General features: G+C 40.1%; 2 protein-coding genes across 32 annotated transcripts in view; one reads left to right on the forward strand and one right to left on the reverse strand.

Moving 5' to 3' along the window:
- MED12L (mediator complex subunit 12L) overlaps nucleotides 1-25,128 on the forward strand; it is a 315,757-nt gene that overhangs the window by 229,892 nt on the left and 60,737 nt on the right. For 24 of the 30 annotated variants that reach the window (XR_011527248.1, XR_011527249.1, XR_011527252.1 and 21 more), the window contains 7 exons: nucleotides 4,050-4,197; nucleotides 8,241-8,359; nucleotides 9,016-9,159; nucleotides 10,024-10,187; nucleotides 12,963-13,094; nucleotides 15,264-15,491; nucleotides 23,525-23,666. Coding sequence is in view for 24 of the 30 variants with exons in the window: in XM_070576341.1 (XP_070432442.1) it covers nucleotides 4,050-4,197; nucleotides 8,241-8,359; nucleotides 9,016-9,159; nucleotides 10,024-10,187; nucleotides 12,963-13,094; nucleotides 15,264-15,491; nucleotides 23,525-23,666 (1,077 nt within the window). In the remaining 6 variants the exon portion in view is untranslated. The remainder of the gene's footprint in view (nucleotides 1-4,049; nucleotides 4,198-8,240; nucleotides 8,360-9,015; nucleotides 9,160-10,023; nucleotides 10,188-12,962; nucleotides 13,095-15,263; nucleotides 15,492-23,524; nucleotides 23,667-25,128) is intronic. The other 6 variants (XM_070576342.1, XM_070576346.1, XM_070576350.1 and 3 more) reach the window with 1 other exon arrangement.
- The window catches only part of P2RY12 (purinergic receptor P2Y12), a 50,502-nt gene that overhangs the window by 7,957 nt on the left and 17,417 nt on the right, over nucleotides 1-25,128 (reverse strand). Inside the window, exon 2 of one of the 2 annotated variants that reach the window (XM_070576370.1) lies at nucleotides 3,797-4,133. The exons of the other annotated variant lie outside the window; for it this stretch is intronic. The gene's annotated coding sequence lies outside the window, so the exon portion shown is untranslated. The remainder of the gene's footprint in view (nucleotides 1-3,796; nucleotides 4,134-25,128) is intronic. 2 annotated transcript variants of the gene reach the window in all.

The raw sequence follows: 25,128 nt of genomic DNA on the forward strand, positions 1-25,128 counted from the left end.
ACTCATTGGTACCTTTGGAAATATTTGGTCCATTCTCTTAGCTTGATCTTATTCTCATGTAGTATAAATTGTTGTTTGAAGACTTATATATTTTCTACATGTACAGAAAATTGATATAAACAAATCTCGTAGGCTATTGAAAAACAGTTACCTTTAAAGTGTCTCTGCCTTTCCTCTTTGAAGACTAGTAACAGCTATCATGATTTTTCTAAAAATGTTACTATCAGAAACAAATACCATCTTCACACTGCATATAGCTATTGACTGGTGATTCTTTTCCAGCTAACTGCATGCTGCTCTTGCTTTATAATTCATTCACTCACTCTTAACTCATGACTTTGCTAGTGACCCAACTCCTTGAGCCTTTCAGGGCCAGTGAACTGATAGGAGCTTCAGCTGCCTCACTTCTTCGCCTCCATGCTTCCCTGTATTTTCACTAATTTTCATTTTTCACTGTGGTTGAGTAGAAAGATGTCCCCATCTTTCTTTCCAAGTTAATCCAGACGAGAGGCCATTGTCTCCCATCTCCTTTGTCAGTCCTGTGCCTTCCAGTCTGGATCTCCTTTATGGAGAGTCCTTTATTGGAAACATAGCTTTGAAACAAGAGTTTGCTGTTGATTGTCCTAATAAAACTTCTCTTTCCTTCCCGGCCCTTGTTCTCAGTGCCCAGCTACTGGTAAATGCCGGGTACTTCCCTCACCTTCACCAGTTCACCGGCTGCTCATACTTCCACCCCGTTTCCTGCTTTCTGCCTCACCACTTTAGAGAAACTCCTCTTTTGAGGTTCGCATGTGGTTTTCTTTTAATAAGCAAGTCAGAGAGGCCATTGTGACTTCTTCACTACATTTGACCGTACTGATGGCCCCTATTGTTAAATGTCCCCTTCCCTGACTTCTGTGACCTTGCATTTTCCAGTCATCTCATTAATTCTGGAGACGGCATGTGTATCATTTGATGGCTTGTTTGTCAGCTCTCTTTATTCTTCCCTCTGAAGAGAACCTGGGGCTTTGCACCCCTCCCAGTGACATACTGTTCGTCTCTAAGCTGTCACCTCTGCAGTAGTCCCCACGTCAAACCACCTGCTAGGCATTTATAATCCATTTCCACCTACCTCTCAAATTCCTCTCACCTAGAGGTAAATGCATGAGCTTGCGCCCTTAGAAGCTTCTTGTTTCCTCCCAACAGATTCTACCTAGTGAGTCCATCTTGAAATCCACTGAGATGCACATCCCCTCAGATGCCTGATCCGTTCTTCACTTCCTTCAGATACCTCTTGATTTTGTTCCTTATTTTTATTCCTGCCTCTAAGACCTAGTTTACACCTATAAACTCTTTTGCTCTAACTTTCTCTCTGCCTCTCCTTTCTTCTCTTCAGTTTGTCAGCACTTAGCAGGTTAAGCTTCCAACACAACCAGTTTTTGTTCTTATCTTCGGCCTTGCCCTATTCTTTTAGTCATGTGCTTTTACATTAGTCCACTTACTTACTCATTATTTGTGTATTCAACAAATATTAAGTGCCAAATCAGTGCCGATTAAAGAGAATATAACTGTGAATAAAACAGACCTGGGTTCTCCCTCACAAAATTGACGGACATTAAACAGACACCTGGAGAGTAAGTGAATTATTGTGATAAGGGCCCCAAAGGCCCTCTTCCCCACCTTGCCCCTCCTGGGGCGAGGGCTTTCACTAAACTGATGTGACAATGAGGGACCTGGCCCTGTCGTTGTGCGTAGCATTTCCACCAGCGAAGCTGAGGCTGTTGAGAGTATTTTAGGTGGCGGAAGGAGCAACAGCAAAGGAAGGAAGTGCCCCAGGGTCCTGGGGGACTTTGAGTAATGTGTGACAGTGTGGATCTGGGTGTGTGCAAGAGAGAAGTGAAAGTGTAGAAACAGGTGGTGGCTGCTGTGTCTGGTACGCTGCTGAGCATTTTATGTACTTCATCTCAGTTATGCTCACAAAACCTTACAAGGAAGGTGCTGTTACCCCATTTTCTCAGACAAACAGTCTGAGGCTCAGAAAGCTCATTTTCCAGGACCATGGAGTTGTGCAGTGGCCCACCCTGAATGCAGTCACGCCCTCCCTCACCCGAGCTTGGGCTGCCATGGGAGCAATGTGGAGCCATAGTATCCTGTGTCTGTGATGAGCGTGTGGGTCTCTCCAGATACCTTCCCTCCTCATCCCTGTTTGGCCTTCTAGCTCTGCCAGTGCTGCTTTGCTGATGCTGAATCTGCACTCCTCGTATTTTCTCAGGGTTCCCGGCATCCATGCATTTTCTCAGGGTTCCCGGCACCTTGTCTCGCCGTAGGTAGATACTCTATGAACGGGTGTTGAGTGCCTTTGCTAACATCTTTCCATCACCCCTCACACAGAAGGTTACTTTAGAGCCATTTGACAGATGCCTTCACTGAAAACAGTCGCCAGGACACATGACTGGCACTGCCTGAGTTCTGTGGCTTTCTCAGTGCCCTCCTTTTCCCTTCATGGGGCTCATAAGTACACATCCCGCCAGACAGAAAAGAAACGTATCAATAAGGCTGTGTAACAGCAACACAAACTGGGGACTAACGGGCAACTCAGGTCATTCAGATGTGCAAGCAGGTGTGGGCATCACTACCTGTGTCACCTTATCCTGTGGTTAGCTCTGTCTTTTGACAATTTGGGGGAGTTTTGGATGCTCAGGATATTAAATAACAAAGCTTTTAGAAGAGACTTGCTCCTAATTTTCTTTTTTTTTAAGGAAGGCATATTTGAACACCTGAAGCATTAGTAATTGTTTGGGTAGCAAGGTAGATTGGCAGGGTGTACAAGTGAATATTAGCAAAGGAACCAGCGCCAGGAGAAGTGGTGTCTTGAACGCAAGGATGTGAGAGAGAAAGACAGAATGACAAACAGGCATGAGAGGAAAGTGGCAGAAACTGGGGAGAAAAGAGGCTCTTCTTTCAGGACTGCAGAAGCCGCGTGCTGCTTTGTGCGGAGTGCACACACGTGTGGAGCCCTCCAGACTAAAGACTGGGATTTTCCAAGTCCCGAGCATTGGGCCCTTTTTTGCAGCCGCTCCTCATTCTGAACACGGTACGGTTTGTTTTCCTTGGGAGACGTCCTTTCTCGTGTACGCCCCTCTGGATTAGATGCTGTTAGGAAGGGCAGGCGCCCGGCGTGGGCAACGGGTCCAGACAGTGAGGAAAGGAGAGAGGCTGAAGGAGAGGGCTGGGAACTCTGCTAAGAAAACGGAAGAGTGGAAGATCCAAGAGAGGGGCGTAGACAGAAAAACTCAGAACCAGGCGCAAGAGAGAACATGCCCCAGACTGTTTAACTCTGGCTGGGAAATATGTTTCTCGGTGTGTCTGTGTTCTCATTATGCTGCGACTAAATAACTTCCTGTCCCGTGTGAGAAGAGCAGTGTCTGAATTCCCTGTGTGTGGGGGGTGGGGTGCAGAGGTGACCCAGAGAGGAAGGTGGCCGCAGAACATGTTTACATTTCCAACTGTTTACCTCACCCCTAATGAGACCCACACTCTTTATTGTTTTGTCATTTGGAAATAAATATCCATGTATCTCATGCAGTCGTGTTGGAAGTAAATGGAACATTTTTTGGTAAAAGTACTTGAGGATTCCAGTGAGAACTTTTTTCTAAATATAAAATATTTAACGATGCTGTATATAGAAAGCCAAGCTTACTAAGAAGTAGCATTTTCCTTAAGGAAGAAGTATGACTAGATCGTATATAATATGATGTGAAATTAATACCACGCCCATCTTTAAACAATGAAAAATTTCTCAGTCGTCAAAACTTACTCTGTAGGGTACGCCCACGTCAAATGCTTCTATTAAGACTTCAGGTCAGTTGACACCTTTTTTTACTTTAGCAAGTTCCAAACTGGAAAAACAAGGGTGTTGACACTGGAGGTTGAGGTGGACTGAAAGGCGGGCAGTGGGATGCGACGCTGCAAGCCGGCATGGAGATGCTGTGGTCAGTGCATCTCATGGACGCGAAACGCAGCCCCTCCCCTGCAAACAAGGGCTTCAGGATGCGTTTTCTGTTTTTCAGGATGAATCTTCAAGTCATGAATGTAACCAGCGCACAATCCTTCTTTATGGAGTGGGCAAGGAGCGTGATGAAGCACGGCATCAGCTGAAGAAAATTACCAAAGATATTTTGAAAATCCTAAATAAGAAGAGCAGCACCGAGACTGGGGGTGAGAAGCTTTTGCATTTGCTCCATCGTGCTGTCCTCAGGCTCGCTCTCAGCACATCTTTATCAGAGGGGACGTGGCACGGTCACCAGTGTTTCCTCTCCCGAATGACTGCACTTTGAAATATGAGTCAGCACACTGACATTTTGAGGCCTTGGTTCCATTTATAGTGATCTTTGTATTAAAATGGCATGTTCTATAGATAGATGTAGGTAATTCTCATTTTCTGCTCTTTTTTTTAATACCTCTCACGTTTTTCTACAGTGCTCTTAAATGAAGTGCTGAAGAATGAGTTGGAAAACCCTTAGTTGAGAAGAGATCTATTTCCCCAATTCTAGTCTGTCCTTTTTCAGGCTTGTGGTTTGACCTGCGTGCTCATATTTGCATGATAATTGAAAATCGTGATGTGTTTCTGCTGATCTTTTCTTACGTTATTTAGAATAATTGTAATAGGTCGTGGGGGCTACCCATATCACCAGATGATTTCAAGAGAAAGAGAAAATTGGGTCCTTCTCTACTTGGCATACTCCCTCCCCAGGCTTTTACAGAGTTTTTACAGTGAAGCTGTACCGTCATGTTATGTCACCACATTGCATAATTGGAATTTTGTTAATTATCCGCTTCACATTTGCCTAATTACTCTTTTCAAAGTTTGTTAATTTTATTAGGCAGTCTCATGATTGCAAAAACGATAGCATTATATATACTCCATTACCACCACTGGTATTTATTTCTCTATTGCTTGAATAATACAGAGGAAGAAAAGTTTGGGTTTTCACTGTGCCAACAGCGCACTTTCGCACATGGCATGAACCGCCTCTGGGAGCCCTGCATTGTTGCTCAGTCCAAAATGAACACTTTTTTATGAACCTCTCCAAAGGGGGTCCAATGTTGAGACTGTAACAGGATGAATTGCACATCCACACTTTCCTGCAGAAAAGGACAGATGTACCTAATGCAGAAAGCTCCCTTTCCTCTCCACCAGTAGGAGCACACATGCAGCAACAAGGTACGAGGGCCGCCCGTTTCCAGTCTGAATGTGACGATGCGGGAGTGTGACGTGGGACGCGAGGGTCCTGAGAACACGATGGGAAGGTTACTTTCCTGTGATGTACATCACATTCCTCATGCCCCCCACCCGCCATCGCCAGTTAAGGACCTTGCGCTACTCTGGCTCCATGAGGGGACGACGCAGAATGTGGAAGGGAAATGAAACCCATTGTTGTAGGCCTGTCGTTATTGAACTTGAAAAAAAAGAAGCTGCTCTAAGAAAAACTGTCGATCTGTTGTTTTGCTCTTTTCTCTGAGAGCAAAGAGGAAATGGGTTGCGATTAGAAGGTTAAATTTAGAAGGCCTGCAACCAGCTAACGGAGAACCTTGGAAACTGCTTTCTGTGTACTTGGAAATGGGGTGGACTCTCTCTCTTTTGGAAGGTTCAGTAATACACGTTTTATCTGAATTAATTTGGCAGAGTCTTTCCAGGCCCTGTGGCAGGTTCGGCCTTGGAAGGCTGAGAGGCTGGGCAAGGGGAAGGAAGCAGTGTGGTCTCCTTTTCTGTTGAGTCTACTTCCTTCCTTCGCAAAGAGGTTTTAATGCCAGACTGAGGTCTGTCCTATCTTTGTACCAGACTCTTAAACAAGCAGTTCTCGCTTGTGGACTCACAGATAGAAAAATCTCTGTTGTTCGTGCTGCTTTTTGGGATATCAGTAATAGAAAGCACGGCTGTGGAGAGGCATCTTCAAAGGGGATTTTTGTCTTTCCCTCATTTTAGATAAAATCCCGCAAGCAGAGATATGTTGATTTGGGATGTAGTGAGCTGTCTTCCGAGTGTTTAAGTTCAAGTCACCACTTAAAACCTAGTATGCTCACCAGAAGCCAGCTAACTGTACCTGAGATTAATGGAAATTTGCCCGCTTTTTTCTCAAAGATGAGGATTGATAAGGCAGGAAAGCAGAGCTTGTGTTAGTATGCGTTGCTCTCCAGCTGCACAGACAAACATGACTTTAGGAACTTGCCAGGAGTGTTCCTAGACCAGCCAGGCCTTACCTAAGGGAGTTTGTGATCTAACGCTTACATGACCTTTCCAGCTGAACAAAATCATACTTCATTTTACATTTACTTTGACTAGTTATCTTTGGTTTTCAGTGGTAAGTCTTTTGAAAACATGAATGAAATTTACCGTAACAATCTCTAAAAGGCCAAAACTTCTAGGATGTAAAGATTTTTTTAAAAAGAAGACCAAAATTAAGCAACAAAAGAGCAATAATATATATATTATGAAAGCAAGTTAACATACGACAGATGAGGAAAATCTGAGTTATGACAAAATTGTAACTCATGTAAATATCATTAAAATAAAATATTCCATTGAGAACCACCACTAGTTTCTTGTATTTTTCTTTGAAAGTGAATGTAAAATACCAGGAAGCAATTACATCTTTTCTCTATGAGATTTTAAGAAGTTAGCTGTATGTAAGTGAATGGAGCCTATTGGCATAAACAAACAAACAGAGAAGCGTTGGAGTTCTGTGCTGGATCTGCCTCATCACGTCTGCCATTTTTGTTCCTTTGTTTGTTTTGGTCCCAGGAAGGACTAAATAATTATGTTACCTTCAGTTTTAAAGCACATTGTACCCAACACTACTGGTGTGAGCTTTCAGCCTTGGATTGGTGATGTTAGTAAATGAAAAATTCAAAACTTGGCCGTTTTAAACATGCTCATGACTTGTAAGCAGCTATATGGAAGGCAGAATTCCACACTTAATTTGTGCCTTTGAGAACAGATACTGAAAAGCAAATAGGTTAATGAACTTCTTAGTTTGTGTTGTTTGCTTTATGTTTGGTGTTATTTGATGAAATTGGCGTAATCTTACACCTATGTTCCTCAGCACCTTTTAATTCTGATTTACTCTGGTATCAGGTATTGTTTGTTTTAGGAAATAAGGACAAAACCTGGGGTTTTTTGGGATGAGGTGGCTTAAACTATAATTGCTTATTATTGAAAAAGAAGTCTCCTTTTCTAATGTTACTTTCTAAAACCATTATATTTTTCATTTGCAATATCTTTTTGAGTTCAATGCAGTCTCTCCTGTGTCTTTAATAGAGAAATGTTTGAAGTGACCTTTGTTCTCTGAAATTGAACTTTCCAAATAAGATGTGAGTGGCAGAGCTCTTTATGTCTATGACCTTTGACTACTTAGCATCCTGCTGTTGGAAATGACCTTAGAGATCATATAATCTAATCTTTCCTTTTTGTGTTTAGATTTGTCTTGGTAAATACATATATTAAGAAATATTTAAAAGCAAGATCTAATTATTTTTGGATCTTATCCTTAGAACTCTTGAAAAGAATAAGAATTCCTCCTCTGGGATAAGTAATATTTATCACATTTTCTTCAAACTTCTTTATTCTGAATTTATCAATGTAGCACTTTCCCATTAATGTAGAGTAATTTAATTCCTTCCTACCCCTAAAAGTGTTAGGAATCGTGTAAATTTCCTATTTTAAATATTAAACTGTTTGGGAAAAAATATCACAGTGAGTCTCCTAAGATGCCAGTGAAGTTTCCTATTAGTCAGAGTGAGGCTGGGTGATTTTCCCCCCTTCATTGTTACTATCATCGTATTTTAAAAGTCACTTAGAAATGTTCACAGAGGCACATCTCATAGTACCCAAAATCTAGGAACTACTCACTAGAATGGATAAATAAATGATGGTATAGTTACATATTGGAATACTGTATATAAGTGAGAATTATTAATTTTTAGAACAAATTAAAATTACCTCAACAATATGGATCAATCTGAGAAGCATAATGTTGAGTGAAAGATGCCAGCCGTTAAATGCATCTATCATATAGTTCCATTGGTATAAAATTCTCTGGTATGAGATTTGAGTTTCATGGCATAAGTATTTAATTTGTAGAAATTCATAGAGTTGGTGCACTTTTCTGTATGTGTGTTATACTTTAATAAAAAGTATCCATCAAAAAAGTCAAGCACTTCTATTAAATGGAAAATAATGAATCCACTATGTGTTTGTTTAGTTGGAGATGAAGGACAAAAAGCCAGGAAGAGCAAACAGGAAGCGTTTCCAACACTGGAGACTGTGTTCACAAAACTCCAACTCCTGTCGTATTTTGATCAGCATCAAGTGACGTCTCAGGTGGCCATTTAACGCTGTCTTAAATACATGTGGGGTAGTCACATTTCCTTCAAAATCTCGTTTGTGCAGTATGTTTTTGGCTTTAGTTGTCTTTATAGATATGTTTTTAAAAATATATTTGGAAACATCTCAAACTATTGAGTAGGTCAGTTTTAAGTGTCAGGTTGCCTTCCTCAGCAGAGTTAATTTTTATCATGATATTGCTTTTACCTTATGATAATAATCAACACCCTAACGCCATACTTATGTCACCCCATTTTGGTTCTACATCGCTATTGATAAGGGAGAAATCTGTTGATGACTGAAATAAAATACTGTGCAGTTGGGAAGAAACCAAATCTGTTTTGTTTTACAAATCCTTTGATATTCACATAGATGTTATCTGGAAATTAATTAACATTTGTAGCTGTTCCACCTTTAAGATAGTTAGGTCTAGATCTTAATGACAACTTGGTTTATTTCTTCAAATTATAGTTGTAGTAAGGAAGTTGTTTGATTTGTACATGATTTTGGTTTCTGTAGGAACGTGTGTTAACTTTCTTCTAAGTAGAATCACATATAAATTCAAATTTCCTGCTTAAAAAATTAAAATAATTTGACAAGTAAAAATTATTGGGAATGTTTGCCTTTTAATTACTTCCATCCTTTCTTCACAGATCTCTAACAATGTGCTGGAGCAGATCACAAGCTTCGCATCAGGGACCTCCTATCACCTCCCTTTGGCTCACCATATTCAGCTCATTTTTGATCTCATGGAGCCAGCACTGAACATCAATGGACTAATTGACTTCGCAATACAGGTGTCAAAGAGACCCTGCTTCTCTCATTTTTAGGGAAGCGAACCTGCCAGGCCTCATACGATTTAAAATGGGCCACCCAGTGCATTTTTGAATAATTGAGAAATTATGAATCAACAGTATTCAACTACCATTTTAATTGCACCTGTGGTCGTAGTTTTCAATTAAATAATTATAGTGATAAAATATGTAATAGTCTTTAAAAATGTGAGAGTTTTGAGGATAGTTTTTACTGTCTTTTGTTATTTTGCTTAGGGAAAGGTGAAAGTTTATTTGCTCTTTATAACAGTATATTTTAGATTAAGAGTAAAAAAATAAAACCTTATAATTTGATTTGTCCTGCTATATCTCTTACATATAACCTTGAGTTCGTTTATTATCGTATGTTGTTAGTGAATAGGAGTAAAACTTAGTTTCTGTTGCTTATTCTAGTGGAGGTGTTAGCTTTGTTAATAACAAGAAAGTAATGATAAATAACTTACATTTTATTAAAAAGGAGGGAAAGGGGGGAAAAAAGTGAGAGATGGGTATGTTCTTCTCTGAAATTATCCAGTCCAGAACTTTGGGCCACCATGAAGTTTTGGTAACTATTTTAGTATTGGGTACTGTGTGATTGCGTGTACCATGATGTCTAGACAGAAGAAAAACTGTATAATTTGGTAAAAGATTAAAAATAAAAGCCAGTTTAATTCATTGGGGTGTGTTTTCTGAGACTGTAGTTGTATATGTATATGGTCCTGGGGCAGGATAAGGGGCGAGATCAGGTAGGGTTAGAATGACTCAATACATCTGTGGTTTACAAGACTAAATGTTTTTCCTGTTTGTTTTGGCAGCTACATTTTTATTCACTCTTTTCTCCCGTTGTAGCTACTAAATGAACTGAGTGTTGTAGAAGCTGAACTGCTCCTGAAATCCTCCAGCCTGGCAGGAAGTTACACGACGGGCCTGTGTGTCTGCATCGTGGCCGTTCTCAGGCGGTACCACAGCTGTCTGATCCTGAATCCCGATCAGACAGCCCAGGTGTTCGAAGGGTTGGTATATAAAATGATGCCATTATTGTTTTTCACATCCTGGAATGTATAACTTGTGATGAAATTTTATAGTGGTTTTAAGAGAAAAATAGTACCAACATTTGTTTCGATGAAAAATTATAGTTAAAGAATAATTTTGCAAGGAAATATTTATCAAAGAAGGAAATATAAACATGAAAAGTATATTCTTTTTAATAACATATAATTCCTTCCTTCCTTCCTTCCTGCTTTCCTTCCCCCGCCCTAGTTTCTAAGAGTAGAAGCCCGTCATTTATAGCACTCTGTCATCTTTGCTACCCAGCATCATGGCTTAGTGTGAATGGTGAACACGTGACAGCTACTTTGTTCGTGTAATTTCAGTTTATATTTGGAGGATCCATCACCAAATCAGCTTTGCTGCATGCACTGTCATCTTAGAGATTTACTTCTTCAATTTTATTTCTTTTATAAATTAAAGATCTCTTCTGACAAGAGTTAATCTAAAACAAATGACTTTCTTGCTTCTTATTCTTTTTTGGTTTGTGTATATTGAAGGCTAAGGTTTTTTCTACTACCCCTAGTGACGTTGGGCTAAGTAACTGCCTGATGTCATCCCCATTAGAGGCTAACCTTTTGGGGACCAGCGAAGTATAAGGAGCTCTCAAAGAAACTGTACTCAGCTCCTTTTTGTCCACTGCAGACTCCTTTCTCCAGCGCTTTCTAAAAAAAAAAGATAACCTGTTTTTCTTTCTCTTCCATTTTTCCTGCCTGGCTCAAAAGAAACATGGGGTTCTTTGGTTCCACGGTGCTTTCTTTTGTAATCTGGTACAAGCCATCAATTTATACTCTGCTCCAGAGTGGCATCCATTTAACAGCAACTTTTTTGGGGAAAAGGAAATGCTCGCACATTAATTGTAAACATTGATTATTAAGTGAAATGTGAAACATCCCAGACATTTTTAAATGTGAGAACGTAATCATCTTAGAATTCGGGAAATATACAACTATTTAATAACCCTCAACTACCCTGTAAGGTTGAATAATTAGGACCATTTTATAAGTCAAGGAGCTGGAACTGAGGCCTGTTAAATGAAGCACTTGGAGAAGGGAGGTGGCCAACAGCACATGGCTCTTCCATCTCCCGGGCGGCTGAGACCTTCCTCGTAGGAGCTCACTGGAGCTGCTCGACTAAGACCACACGTCTTAAACTGTGCGGACTCCCATCGTGAAATGGATAGAACAGGTTTTGACAAGTAATTTTTTCTTTTTGTTTGTTTTGAAATTTATTTTAGTATCGTTTATTTTGACATTTTAAATTTATGTTCTATTAAATGTTCATAAAATCATATTTGATATTAACTTTTTTATACAAAGTAAGGATAAGTATTTTCCCCCAAGCGGCTTTTTTTGAGCTTATATGAATGAGTATACTGGACCTCAATAATCAGAGTTTTTCTTACCTCTAGCAAGTGACAGCATGTTCAAAGAACACTGGCCTCTGAGCAGTGGGTGCCCACCAAACTCTCAATAAGGGACTGTTTTCTTTAATCACAAAATAATTCTGTTTTCCAGGTTATGTCTGGAATTTTTTTGTTTACGTATTAACCACTGATTGAATAATCTGCTTTCGTCTTAATTATGTTATACCTGCTGTAATTGACAGCTTTTGTCAGCTGTCTGGTGGCCCCATCTGCTGCTGTCAACTCATAGGATTTGGGACGCTCCACTGACATTTCCTCCCATAGTTCCCTGGGTTCCACCTGTGGTACCAGTGTCCTTGTGGGCCTGGACATCCCAGGCGCCCTCTGGCTCCCCCCTGTCCCCTGAATAGTGCAGATTTCTCTGCCCTGGGAGTCTGGAGGCTTAGCTCTCCTCTTGGATCTGATATGAGCTAGCTCTTTGCCTGTGACAATCTACTTCACCTTTCTGAGCCTCAGAGCCTTCCTTGTAAAGTGAGGGAGATGAATCAGGTGATTTCTAAAGCACTTTTCAGCTTTAAAAATGAGTCATCTATGACACTATTGTAGTAGTGTTACAAGAACACAAGATGATAGTGGAATCAGACTCACATATAGGTGGATGGGCCCCTATGTTTACTTCTGGGTTGTATGAACTTTCGTGTTGTATGGACCATGGTCAAAGAGACCACCGTTCTGATTGGGGAAAATGGCACAGAGTTGGAGTAATAACAGTACTTCTGACCTGAAAGACACGTAGAGAAGGGTACTAAAAAGAAGGGGCTCTAATTCTTATGTAAGATAAACTAAAATAAATATTTCTAGTTTGAATAAATAAGAAGAATGTGACCCTGAACCATGAATTCATCAAGTTCACGCCAGAGCCAGCTTACAGTCTTGAAAATGGGTTTCCCAGACTGACTGTTTTGAAGAATTGCTCCTTCACAAAGGAGTGGATTTGAGGATCTTTGCAAACTCCCTGAATTTGTGTATCTTTTTACTGAAGGGAGGGTCTCTCCTTACCTTTCATTTTGTGTTCTAGTCTCAGCCACTTAACTGACGGATTCCTCCATCTATGCCTTCTGTGTGGAGGATTTCTTTCACTTCTTGTTGTTAATGCATTTCTGAATTTTTTTTTAATATCTGGTATCTCATTATCGTAATCGAAAACTGACCCTTTATTCAGTTATTTGCCATTGCCTTAGTGATTCGTGTCAACAGTCTGATCTCTCTTTTCTTACTCAAGTTATACATGGATGTGTTCTCACTCTAAAAGATTGAGACGGTAACATACGTATAAGCAAAATGTGCCTCTCGTCCCCCGTGTCATTCTCCCCAGGCTGTGCGGTGTGGTGAAGCACGTCGCGAACCCCTCGGAGTGTTCTTCCCCCGAAAGATGCATCTTAGCCTACCTCTATGACCTCTACGTGTCCTGTAGCCACCTCAGAAGTAAATTTGGAGACCTCTTCAGGTGGGTAGAAGAAAATCAAAATAACGGGAACAGGGTTATGCCTACGCTTGTGATAGACTCAACCACTATCGTCATCCTTTTTAGTAGTGAAAGTTAATCATAATTGCATCTGCCAGAATGCACATCGAGTTACCTTTCATTGTAGCTATAACCTCCTGTTACAAATTACTGTGCACGTTTAGCTATGATTGCAGTTTTGAGATAAACATGAGAGAAAACATCCTGCATTTTGCACCTGCTGTTACCTCACTTGGAATGTTGCTTCCCTACCATCTGCGACTTACTTTCTCACTTTGTTTGCTTCTCTGCTCCCTTGACCATCCTATTTCTGATAGCATCTCCGACTCCCTGTCCTTCTCTGCGTCTTACCACTTGCCACCCCAACATGTAGACAGGTGCTGGAAAATACATACTTATTTAATGTTATTTTGAGGAAATTTAGATTATTAATTGTAAGTGGGGGGAAGGAAGGAGACAGTAATAGTTGGCAGAATAAATTTGGAATCTAGAAGGAGGTAAGGAAGGAACACCCGGTTGGGGTTGTCTTGGCCCTCTCGTATGCTGCATCCGGTTTGTTTGTCAGTCCTGTGAGCTTGACCTTCCGGGTGTGTCTAGGATCTGACCGCTCTTCACTGCTCTGCCTCTGCCTCCATGCTTGTCTCTTGGTTGGACCACTGCAGAGCCTTCTGACCGGTTTCCCTGCTTACACCCTGACTCTCCTGAGCATATTACCAACATTTCCACTAAAGGCATTCTTTTAAAACAGGAATGACTTGAAGTTTTCCTGTGGCTTCTCATCTACTGAGAACAAAATTCAAAGTCCTTACCTAGCTTTCAGGATCTCATTTTCTCTTCTGTCTCTTTCTCTGTTCACTCCGTTCTTACACACTGAGACCCCTTACTCATCTTCAAACCAGCAAGCACACCCCTGTCTTGGGGCTTTTGCAGAGCACACCTAGTGCTTCTCCCCAGTTCCTTGCATGCTCACACCCACAGTTCATTCGTGCTCTGCCTCCCCGACCCCTGTGCCCCGTACTCTCTGTCATTCTCTGACCCTTAGAGCTTCCTCTCTCGGTACATTATAGATTTATTATGGTCTGGTTCCTTCCTAGAATGTAAGCTTCATGAAGGCAGACATTTTTTGTGTTTTCTTTGCTGCTGTATCCCAGTGCCTTGAAGAGCATCTGCTCATAGCAGACATTGCAAAAAATCTGTTGGATGAAAGATACAGACCAAAAAAAATCATGGTATTTTCACTGGTGTTGATAGGGAAAAAATGTGGCAGTGTGTCTTCGTGAATTGAGTTAGATTTCAAAAGAATCCCTTTTAGAGCATTTGAGTGAGTCTGGAAACATCTTTGCCCAGAATGATGTAATAATAATAACCCCCTGTCCTCTTCCTTGATGGAGAGCTTTCAGTTTCAGTTGAGGGTTCAGAGAGCTTTCTCGTACGTGACGCGGTTGTTGCAACAGCCCTGATTTTTACAGTGAACTTCCCAAGAAAGCCCAACAGCCTCTTGGCTCCTGAGCTCCTGCAGGGTAGTGCAAGCCTGTTAGTGAGTTATTCAAGTCATGTGCACTGGGCGTGTGGAGGTTAGGAGACCGACGACGGATGGTGGCGCTGCTTGGGATCAGCGTGGCGGTGCCTCACCGGGAGCAGCACTGCCTGAAATTCCCTCTACTAAACAGCTGTAATAATGGGATATGAAGCGCCACCTATAAAGTTGTGTAATGGGAGTTTGGGGGGAAATATAGCACTAATCACGTCTGGTGTATAATCTAATCCATTTTTATTCTGAAGTAATAACACTTTATAACCACTATTCAGATATAGTTGTTGGAAGCCTTAGTAAATCCTCTTAGAGCATGTAAAATGTAGAAAAGCTTCAGAAAATAATTAAGATTCGTAACCAAACGTCTTATTCTTGTTTTGTTCTTCCACCCATTCAGCAACTTAAAAACATTTTTTTTTTAAATTTATTGAGCAGCTACTGCATTCCGGGCACTGTGCCCAGTGCCAATTCCTAAGAAGTTGGAATCAAGAACTCATAATGTGAATCTTCTCTGGGAATACATTACAGTTGTTGTCATTTAATCTGCCCTTAATTGAAATAACTTCCTGGTTATTCTAGTTTTGTTTTTTCTTTAACTCTTCTTCTTGTAACCTCAGTAGTGCCTGTTCAAAAGTTAAGCAAACCATCTATAATAATGTGATGCCTGCAAATTCTAACTTGCGATGGGATCCGGACTTCATGATGGATTTTATCGAGAATCCTTCAGCCCGTAGCATCAACTACTCAGTGCTGGGCAAGATCCTTAGTGACAACGCGGCCAATCGCTACAGCTTCGTCTGCAACACACTCATGAATGTGTGTATGGGCCATCAGGATGCTGGAAGGTGAGCTGAGTCACCCTGGAATTCATGCTTAACCACGCAGTTGTGGCCTTGGGGCTCCTGTGACATGAGCGTCTTTAGTAATTGCCTAGGCTGATATTTGGATGTCGTTTGCTTTTTTTTTTTCGTGTTCTTTTATTTTTGACTTTACCGCTGCTCTATACTGTGATTTCCAAAACCTGAGAAACAGTGCTTTTTCTGGCTTATTGTTCTGGCAGGAGATGCTTTAGATAAATCTGTAAGTTATCTATCTGTTTATAAAAAACATATATAGTACAAATACAAATAACAAATACCTATGTTTTGAAAACATCATATTTAGGCCTATCTAAATTACAGAGTTTCTTTAGTTTTCTTGATGCCCTTAAAAAATGTAAATTTAGAGTGTCCTGGGGCATTTCGAAATGGCTCCTTTGCCCCTCCCCCTGCCAGAAGCACAGTGTGGCTTTTCTCCAATATTTGTGGTGAGAACCTGGCTGTGCTCCTGCAGGTAAAACACACAAAAGTGAGTGGAGGTTTCTGCTCAGTGATAACTTGGGACTGGATGCGTGGGTGACAATGTTTGACTCGAAGTACACGTCTCGGGGAGTTTGTTAGATGGCAGCGAAGGAGGATCCTGAACTCGCCTCCTCCCAAGGACACAACAGACCTACAACTCCCTGTGGAATAATTTCATCCAAGGGAGACTTGGACAGTGGATAAAAAAGAATGTCCACGACAAGGGACAACACAGACGGGGGTGGAAGAGGCAGAGAAACAGCCCCACAGAGGGAAAAAAACACACCCCAGTTGTGGCGCTTCACAGGAGGGAGCCATCTCAAAGGTGCCGAGGTTTTCCCAGAGGAATGGGGATTCGAGCTCCACGTTGGGCAACCCAGGACAAGAGAGACAAGATCCCATAATACCTGGCTTTGAAAGCCAATGGGGAATACACCCAGGAAAGCTAGAACTTCAGGGACAGCAAAACCTGCTCTTAAAGGGCCCACACACAGATTCACTCAACCCGGAAGCCAGCATAAAAACACCAGTAGAAAAGTGCACGGTCCATTGGTAAAAAAGACTCATTTACTGAGCTCAGAGCGCATCTTGTAGCTGGCTGTGCCCATCTTCTCAGGGACTGAGACACTGGTGACAGCCGTTATTGTGACCTAGCTTGGTCCTATGACACAGATGCTGGAAGCCGCCATTGGAATCCTTTCTCCAGCCTGTTAGTGCGGGATCTGCCCTGCCCACTGGAGCACCGGGGGTAGTTGAGTGAGGCAAGGCGGCAGGCAGCCCGCTGGCCCCACCCCGAGCAAGCCCATAGCTGACTTGAGCCCCTGGGCCTCGCACACAGGGGATCGGCCCCACCTCCAACACCTGAAATGGTTGCACACTGCTGCTCCTAGGGCTGGACCTGCCCATCAGCGCTCCTGAGGCAGCTGTGCACCACAGGGCTGCCTGGCCAGTTCTTGCCAGAGGCCTGTCCCTGCCGAAAAGTGAGTGAGCAACAGCTGTGCTGTGCAGCTGACTTCACCGGAAGCCTGCCCCACCCACCAATGCATTTGAGGCAGCTGAATGCTGCAGGCCGTGTAGCCAGCCACACCAGGGGCCTGCAGCGGTTGTGTGCCTCTGGACCTAGCATGGTCATTTAGCTTGAGGAGCCTTCAGAGTGTAATATTATTTGCCTGCAAGTTAAAATGAACACTTCTCCCTGGGAAGTCAAAGATCATAGTGGAACTTGGGTCAGGAGAAAGAGAGCATCAGGAAGTGAAGGCCAAAACAAAGAAGAGGGAATAAAATCTCTTGTATGCCTAACTTGTTCATAAATCCAGTGTAATTGGAGAACATCATTGATTCCCACTAACTGGGAGGAAATATATTGTGAATTGTTGAAAAGTTTGACTTATTTTTAAAGAACTGCTGCTTTATTATCTTCTCCACTTTTCTCACGTCCTCAGCCTGAAACCTTTCTAATCTTCTTGATAGCCTTACTTCCTACTTTGTTGATAAAATGGAAGTTATCAAAAATAAAGAAGCTGGACTTCATGCCCACCGTGAAAAAAAAACAACTTACCAGCAAAACTACAGTAGTTGTGTACTATCAGACATCATAGACATCCGTGCAACAGGCTTGCCCCACCCAATAATGTGCTTGTAGGAGCTGCATGTGGCTGGGCCTCACAACCAGCCAGCCTGGGTGCCAGCCCAGCCTACCCGTGCATCCACAGCCATAATAACCCCACCACAACAAAAGGGCACACACAGCCCACACAGAGGACATCCCTGGAACATTTGTCATGGGTGATGAAAAGGGAACATACTCCGGGATCCCATAAGACATCTCTTCTACATAAGCCCACATTTCCAAGGCTGGGAGACATAGTTGATCTACCTGATACATAGAAATGAGCACAGGGAAGTAGGCAAAATGAGGAGATGAAGAAATATGTCCCAAATAAATCCTCAGAAAAAGAACTAAATGAAACAGAGATAAACAATCTCCCTGATAAAGAGTACAAACTAATAGTCATAAGGATGCTCACTGAAATAGGGAGAAAAATAGATTAGCAGAGTGAAAACTTAAGCAAAGAATTAGAAAGTGTAAAAGAGAACCAATCACAGCTGAAGAATATAGTAATGGAGATGAAAAATTCACTAGAGGCCATCAACAGCAGAGTAGATGACAAGAAGAATAGATCAGCAACTGGATGAAAGACTAGAGGAAATCATCCAAGCTGAAAAGAAAAAAGAATTAAAAAGAATGAGGACAGTCTAATGGACCCTGGGACATCAAACATACTAACATCCACATTATAGGTGTCCCAGAAAAAGAAGAGAAAGACAAAGGGGCGGAGAACTTATTTTAAGAAACAATAGCTGAACAATTCCCTAACCTGGGGAAAGAAACAGACATCTAGGTATGGGAAGCATGCAGATTACCAAACAAGGTGAACCCAAAGAGGCCCACACCAAGACACATTATAATTAAAATATCAAGAATGAAAGAGAAAATTCTAAAGGCTGCAAGAGAAAAACAAGTTACATACAAAGGAAACCCCATAAGGCTATGAGCTGGCTTCTCAGCAGAAGCCTTACAGGCTAGAAGGGAGTAGCATGATAAACTCAAACCGCTGAATGGAAAAACCTACAACCGTGAATACTCTACCCAGCAGGGTTACCATTCAGAATGGAAAGAGAGAGAGAGAGTTTTCCAAACAAGCAAAAACTAAAGGAGTTCTTCACCAGTGAAGTGGTCTTACAAGAAGTGTTAAAGGGATTTATTTAAGTGGAAAAGAAAAGGCCACAAAGTGGAATAAGAAAATTATCAAAGAAAGAATATTATGGGTAAAGGCAAATATACAGTAAAGGTAGTGGATCAACCACCTATAAATCTAGCATGAAGGTCAAAAGACAAAAGTACTAAAATCATCTATATCTATGTTAAGAGATCCACAAAAATAAAGCAGGTAAAAATATGATGTCAAAAACATAAAACATGGGGGGAGGGAGTAAAAGTGTAGGGCTTTTACTAAGAAGTTGAACTTAAGAGACAATCAACTTAGTATAGATTGCTATATACATAGGTTATTACATATAAACCTCATGGTAAACACAAAGCAGAAACCTGTAATAAATTCCCAAAAAATAGAAAGAAAGGCACCCAAACAGAACACTAAAGAAAGCCAACAAATCACAAGGGAAGAGAACAAGAGAAGAAAAAAGGAAGAGAGAAGAACTACAAAAACGTCCAGAAAAAAGTAACAAAATGGCAACAAGTACATACTTATCAATAGTTACTTTAAATGTAAATGGACTAAATGCTCTAATCAAATGACATAGGGTGGCTGAATGGATGAAAAACAAGATTCATATATGTGCTGCATATAAGAGATACACTTCAGTCCTAAAGATACTCACAAACTGAAAGTGACGGGATGGAAAAAGATACTCCATGCAAATGGAAACAAAGAGAAATCTGGGCTAGCAATACTTATATCAGACAAAATTGACCTTAAAACAAGAACTGTAACATGAGACAAAGGAGGGCACTACATAATGATAAAGGGGACAACCCAACAAGATGACATAACACTTGTAAATATCTATGCATCCTACATAGGAGCACCTAAATACATAAAGCAAATATTAACAGATGTGAAAGGAAAAGTTGACCGTAATGCCGTAATAGGGGACTTCGACACTCCACTTACATCAATGGATAGATCATTCAGACAAGATCAATACCTTAAATGACTCATTAGACCAGATGGATTTAGTAGATATATACAGAACATTCCATTCAAAAACTACAGAATATACATTCTTTTTGAATGCACATGGAACATTCATTTTCCAGGATAGATCGCATATTAGGCTACAAAACGAGTCTCAGTAAATTTAAGAATATTGAAATAATATCAAGCATTTTTTTCTGACTACAATGTTAAACTAGAAATCAGTTACAAGAAGAAATCTAGAAAAGTCACAGAAATGTGGAGATTAAACAAAATGCTACTGAACAACTATTGGGTCAACGAAGAAATCAGAGGAGAAATAAAAAAATATCTGGTCACAATTGAAAATGAAAATATGACAACAAAATCTATGGGACACAGCAAAAGCAGTACTAGGAAGTTTATAGTAATACAGGCCTACCTGAAGAAACAAGAAAAATATCAAACCATCTAATATTACACCTAGAAAAACTAGAAAAAGAACAAATGAAGCACAAAATTAGTAGAAGGAAGGAAATAATAAAAATCAGAGTGGAAATAAATGAAATAGAGACTAAAAAGACAATGGAAAAGATTGAAACTAAGAGCTGGTTCTGTGAAAAACAAAATTGACAAACCTCTAGCTAGACTCACCAAGAAAAAGAGAAGGCTCAAATAAATAAAATCAGAAATGAAAGAGGAGAAATTAACAACAGACACCACAGAAATACAAAGGATTAAAAGAGAAAAATACAAAAAGCTATATGGCAACAAATTGGATAGTCTAGAAGAAATGGGTAAATTCTTAGAATCTTACAACCCTCCAAAACTGAATGAAGAAGAAATAGAGAATCTGAATAGTCTGATCAATAGTAAGGAGATTGAAACAGTAATCAAAAACCTTTTAAAAGCAAAATTCCATGACCAGACAGCTTCCCCAGTGAATTCTACCAAACATTCAAATAAGACTTAATACCTATCCTTCTCAAATTCTTCCAAAAAATTGAAGAGGAGAGGTTGCTTCCTAATTCATTCTATGAGGTCAACATTATCCTGATACTAAAACCAGATGAGGACAACACAAAAAAAGAAAATTACAGGCCAGTATCACTGATGAATGTAGATGCAAAAGTCTTCGACAAAATATTGGCAAATTGAATACAACAGTACATCAAAAGAATCATGCATGATGATCAAGTGGGATTTGTTGCAGAAATGCAAGGATGGTTTATTATCTACAAATCAATCAATGTGATATACCACATTAAGAAAATGAAGAATGAAAATCACGTAATCATCTCAGTAGACGCAGAGAAAGCATGCGACAAGATTCAGCATCCATTTGTGATAAAAACTCTCAACAAAATTGGTATAGAAGGAAAGCACCTCAACATAGTAAAGGCCATAAATGACAAACCCACAGCTAACATCATACTCAGTGGTGAAAAACAGAAACAAGACAAGGATGCCCACTTTCACCACTGTTATTTAACGTAGAATTGGAAATCCTAGCCAGAGCAATTAGGCAAGAAAGAAATAAAAGGTATCCAAATTGGAAAGGAAGAGGTAAAATGATTACTATTTGCAGATGATGTGACTTCATATATAGAAAACCCTAAAGAATGCACCAAAAAACTATTAGAAGTAATATACAAATACAGTAAAGTTCCAGGGTAGAAAGTCAACATACAAAAACCAGTTGCATTTCTATACACTAGCAATGAACTAGCAGAAAGAGAAATCAAGAATGCAATCCCATCTGTAATCACAACAAAAAGAATAAAATACCTAGGAATAAATTTAAGCAAGGAGGAGAAAGAGTTGTACACTGAAAACTATAAAACATTGTTGAAAGAAGTTGAAGGAAACACAAAGAAATGGAAAGATATTCCATGTTTATGGGTTGGAAGATTAACATAGTTAACATGTCCGTACTTCCTAAAGCATTCTCCAGATTCAGTGTAATCTCTATCAAAGTCCCAATGACATTTTTCACAAAAATAGAACAAAAAATACTAAAATGTATGTGGACAACGAAAGACTCTGAATAGCCAAAGCAATCTTAAGATAAAGAACAAAATTGGAGGTATCACATTCCCTGAATTCAACATATACTACAAAGCTATAGTAAACCAAAACAACATGGTACTGGCAAAAAAAAACAGACACACAGATCAGTGGAACAGAATCGAGAGCCCAGAAATAAACCCATGCAGTTATGGATGGCTAATTTTTGACAAAGAAGCCAAGAACATACAATGGGGAGAGGAAAGTCTCTTCAATAAACGGTGTTGGGAAAACTGGACAGCCACACAAAAAAATGAAAACAATTATCTTATACCATACACAAAAATTAACTCAAAATATATTAAAGACTTGAATGTGAGTCCTGAAACCATAAAATTCCTAGACGAGAACATAGGCAGTACACTCTTTGACATCTTTTGAATATCATGTCTCCTCAGGCAAGGAAAGGGCAAGGAAAACAAAAGAATAAATAAACAAATGGGACTACATCAAACTAGAAACCTTTCTCACGGCAAAGAAAACCGCCATCAAAATGAAAAGACAACCTAACCATTGGGAGAAGATATTTGCAAATCATATATCTGATAAGGGGTTAATATCTAAATTATATAAAGAACTCATACATCTCAGCAACAACAAAACTATCCATCCAATTAAAAAATGGGCAAAGGCTCTGAATAAATATTTTTCCAAAGAAGATATACAGGTGGCCAAGAGGTACATAAAAAGATGTTCAGCATCACTAATTATTAAGGAAATGCAAATCAAAACCATGGTGAGATATCACCTCGTGTGTTAGAAAGGCTATTATTAAGAAGTCAAGAAATAAATGTTGGAGAGAATGTGGAGAAAAGGAAACCCTCATACACTGCTGGTGGGGCTGTAAACTGCTGCAGCCACTATGGAAAACAGTATGCAGATGCTCCAAAAAATTAAAAACAGACCTACCATTTGGTCCAGCTATTCCACTTCTGGGCATTGATTCAAAGAAAACAAAAACACTAATTTGAAAAGATATTTGCACTCCTGTATTCATTGCAGCATTATTCTCCATAGTTAAGACTTGGAAACAACCTAGGTGCCCGTCAATGGATAAATAGATAAAGATGTGGTATATACACACAATGGAATACTACTCAGCCATAAAAAGATGAAATCTTGCCATTTGTGACAATGTGGATGGACCTTGAGTGTATTATGCTAAAAGAAATAAGTCAGATGGATAAAGCCAAATACTGTGTGATTACACTCATATGTTGGAAGATTAAAAACAGCAGCACCACCACCACCAACAAAAAACCCCATAGATATAGAGAAGAGAGTGGTGGTACCAGAGGGAGAGGGGTAGGGGGAGGGCGAAAGGGATAAAAGGGCACATGGGTGCAGTGACAGATGGCACCGGGATGTTGGGTGGTAAGCATGATGTAGTCTATACAGAAATGTAGTGATGCGCACCTGAAATGTATATAATGGTATAAACTGTGTTACCTCAATAAACTAATTGAATTTTTAGAAAATGTAAATTTATAGGTCACATTTGTTCACAGACTTAAAAATATGGTAATTAACATCTGTACTGATTAGTTTGTGTGGCTCAACAGGATTAAATAGTAGAAAACATTTGAAGCCATGTACTTTTATCTTTTGTTCCAGATCCGCTAGGTTATTTGACAAGTTGGGTATTTGTTATGTCCTTGAATATAAGAAATGAATCACTTGCTCGATGGTAGGGAAATATGTGTTCCTTAAGTATAGTGCACGTGCGTGCTTCCCTTTTGCTGCTTTCTACTATGCTCTTTTTCTTCTTTCTAGGATTAATGACATAGCCAACTTCTCCTCTGAGCTGACAGCTTGCTGCACCGTCCTCAGTTCAGAGTGGCTGGGAGTCCTCAAGGCCCTCTGTTGTTCTTCAAATCACGTGTGGGGGTTTAATGATGTACTTTGCACTGTAGATGTAAGTTTTCTTTTTCATTTAAAAACTCACCTGTGCAATTAATTATTTAGTTAGTAATTTTTCTTTAATTGACTAGACCCTTTACTGAAATGTTGTAGGATATTTTTTCTTTCTCTCTCCAAATGTAATAGACTAGAGTGTGATTGCCAAGGATTAAATAAATAAAAAACTTAAATAAAATAGATAGCTTAGTCTACAGCAGAGATGCCAAGAGTCTCCTTCTTGGTTAGCTGAGATTTCTTATGTATTGTCTCTTCAGGGTTGTTGGTTCCTAGTTTTTACCAAGTGCCTTGGGTACCTCACGGCACAGGACATAATTTAACTAAAGCATTTACGTTCTGAAGAGAATCACTTTGTTTCCTTAAGATCAAAGTGCACTGTAAGAATACAGACTCCCTTGTGTTGTGTAAGGATGTCCAGGCTCAGATGCACTTGGGTGTCCCGTCTTTCCTAGTGACTGTCTGGAAGGTGATGAGGAGACGCTTGTCATGTATCACAGATTTCCTCGAGTATCATATTGGGTCCATGATGTGTGAATTTTCTAAAAATCCGTCTTGAGTCTTTGTTTATCTATTTCTGCCTGTCACGTCTTGGAGCCGTCCATGTTGTTTGTTAATATAACTTACGTATGGAAGAACTTTATACATTTTAAAAACTACCTCCCCACTGAAAGTTTACTTCCAAGTTCTGGTATCTCGAGGGTGGGTGAAGTCCTACTCTGTTCTATGAGCACCTAGGATTTTAGGTAGAAAACTTGTATCTGTGGCCTACTTTTCCATGTAGAAAAGACCCAAATTTTTATCTTCAACGTTGTTCCTTAACCTCTTGCTTGCTTTTGTTACACTTTAGCTCCGCTTTGTATGAACCTCATGGTGTTGTGCTGTTAAATGAGGTGATCTTTGTAAATCGCTCACCATAGTCACTGGCACATGGTTCAGCTTAACGTGAAGGCTGCTATTTTCTGCCCTCTTGTGAGATCTGTAAAGGTAGAGATCTCACTCTGAACGCATTAATTTTCCTCCTCTTTTCTCTCTCTCTCTCTTTTTAAATTTAGGAGTCAATTGGAAATTTTCAGAATTGTTTTTAAAAGTACTTTAAGTATATTAAAGACTCATTCTTTGCTATCCCTGACAAGAGCTCCCAAATATCATCCAGGCTTGCTTCTCAATCAGGGGAACCTCCTCGTTTTCCCTTGCTTCCTAATGGTTACCCTTAAATGACAGATGGTGCTGCATTCTGCTAAAAAGTTTTATTTATGCCACATCTTTTAGGGATTTCTCAGTTTTGCTTTTTTGTTGCTTTGTTTTTCGATTACATGTACTCGAGATAAAGCTCGTATCTTTTTAAGGCATTGGGACGTGGGCAAACCTCCTTCTTTGTCTTACACAGTACAACTAGGGCCTAGGGGACGGTGGTCACAGTAAGTTATCACTTCGCTCTATGGCTCATTTTGGGATTCGAG

This window comes from Equus przewalskii, chromosome 15, assembly GCF_037783145.1.
Source record: "Equus przewalskii isolate Varuska chromosome 15, EquPr2, whole genome shotgun sequence".
In the NCBI taxonomy this organism is placed as follows: domain Eukaryota; kingdom Metazoa; phylum Chordata; class Mammalia; order Perissodactyla; family Equidae; genus Equus; species Equus przewalskii.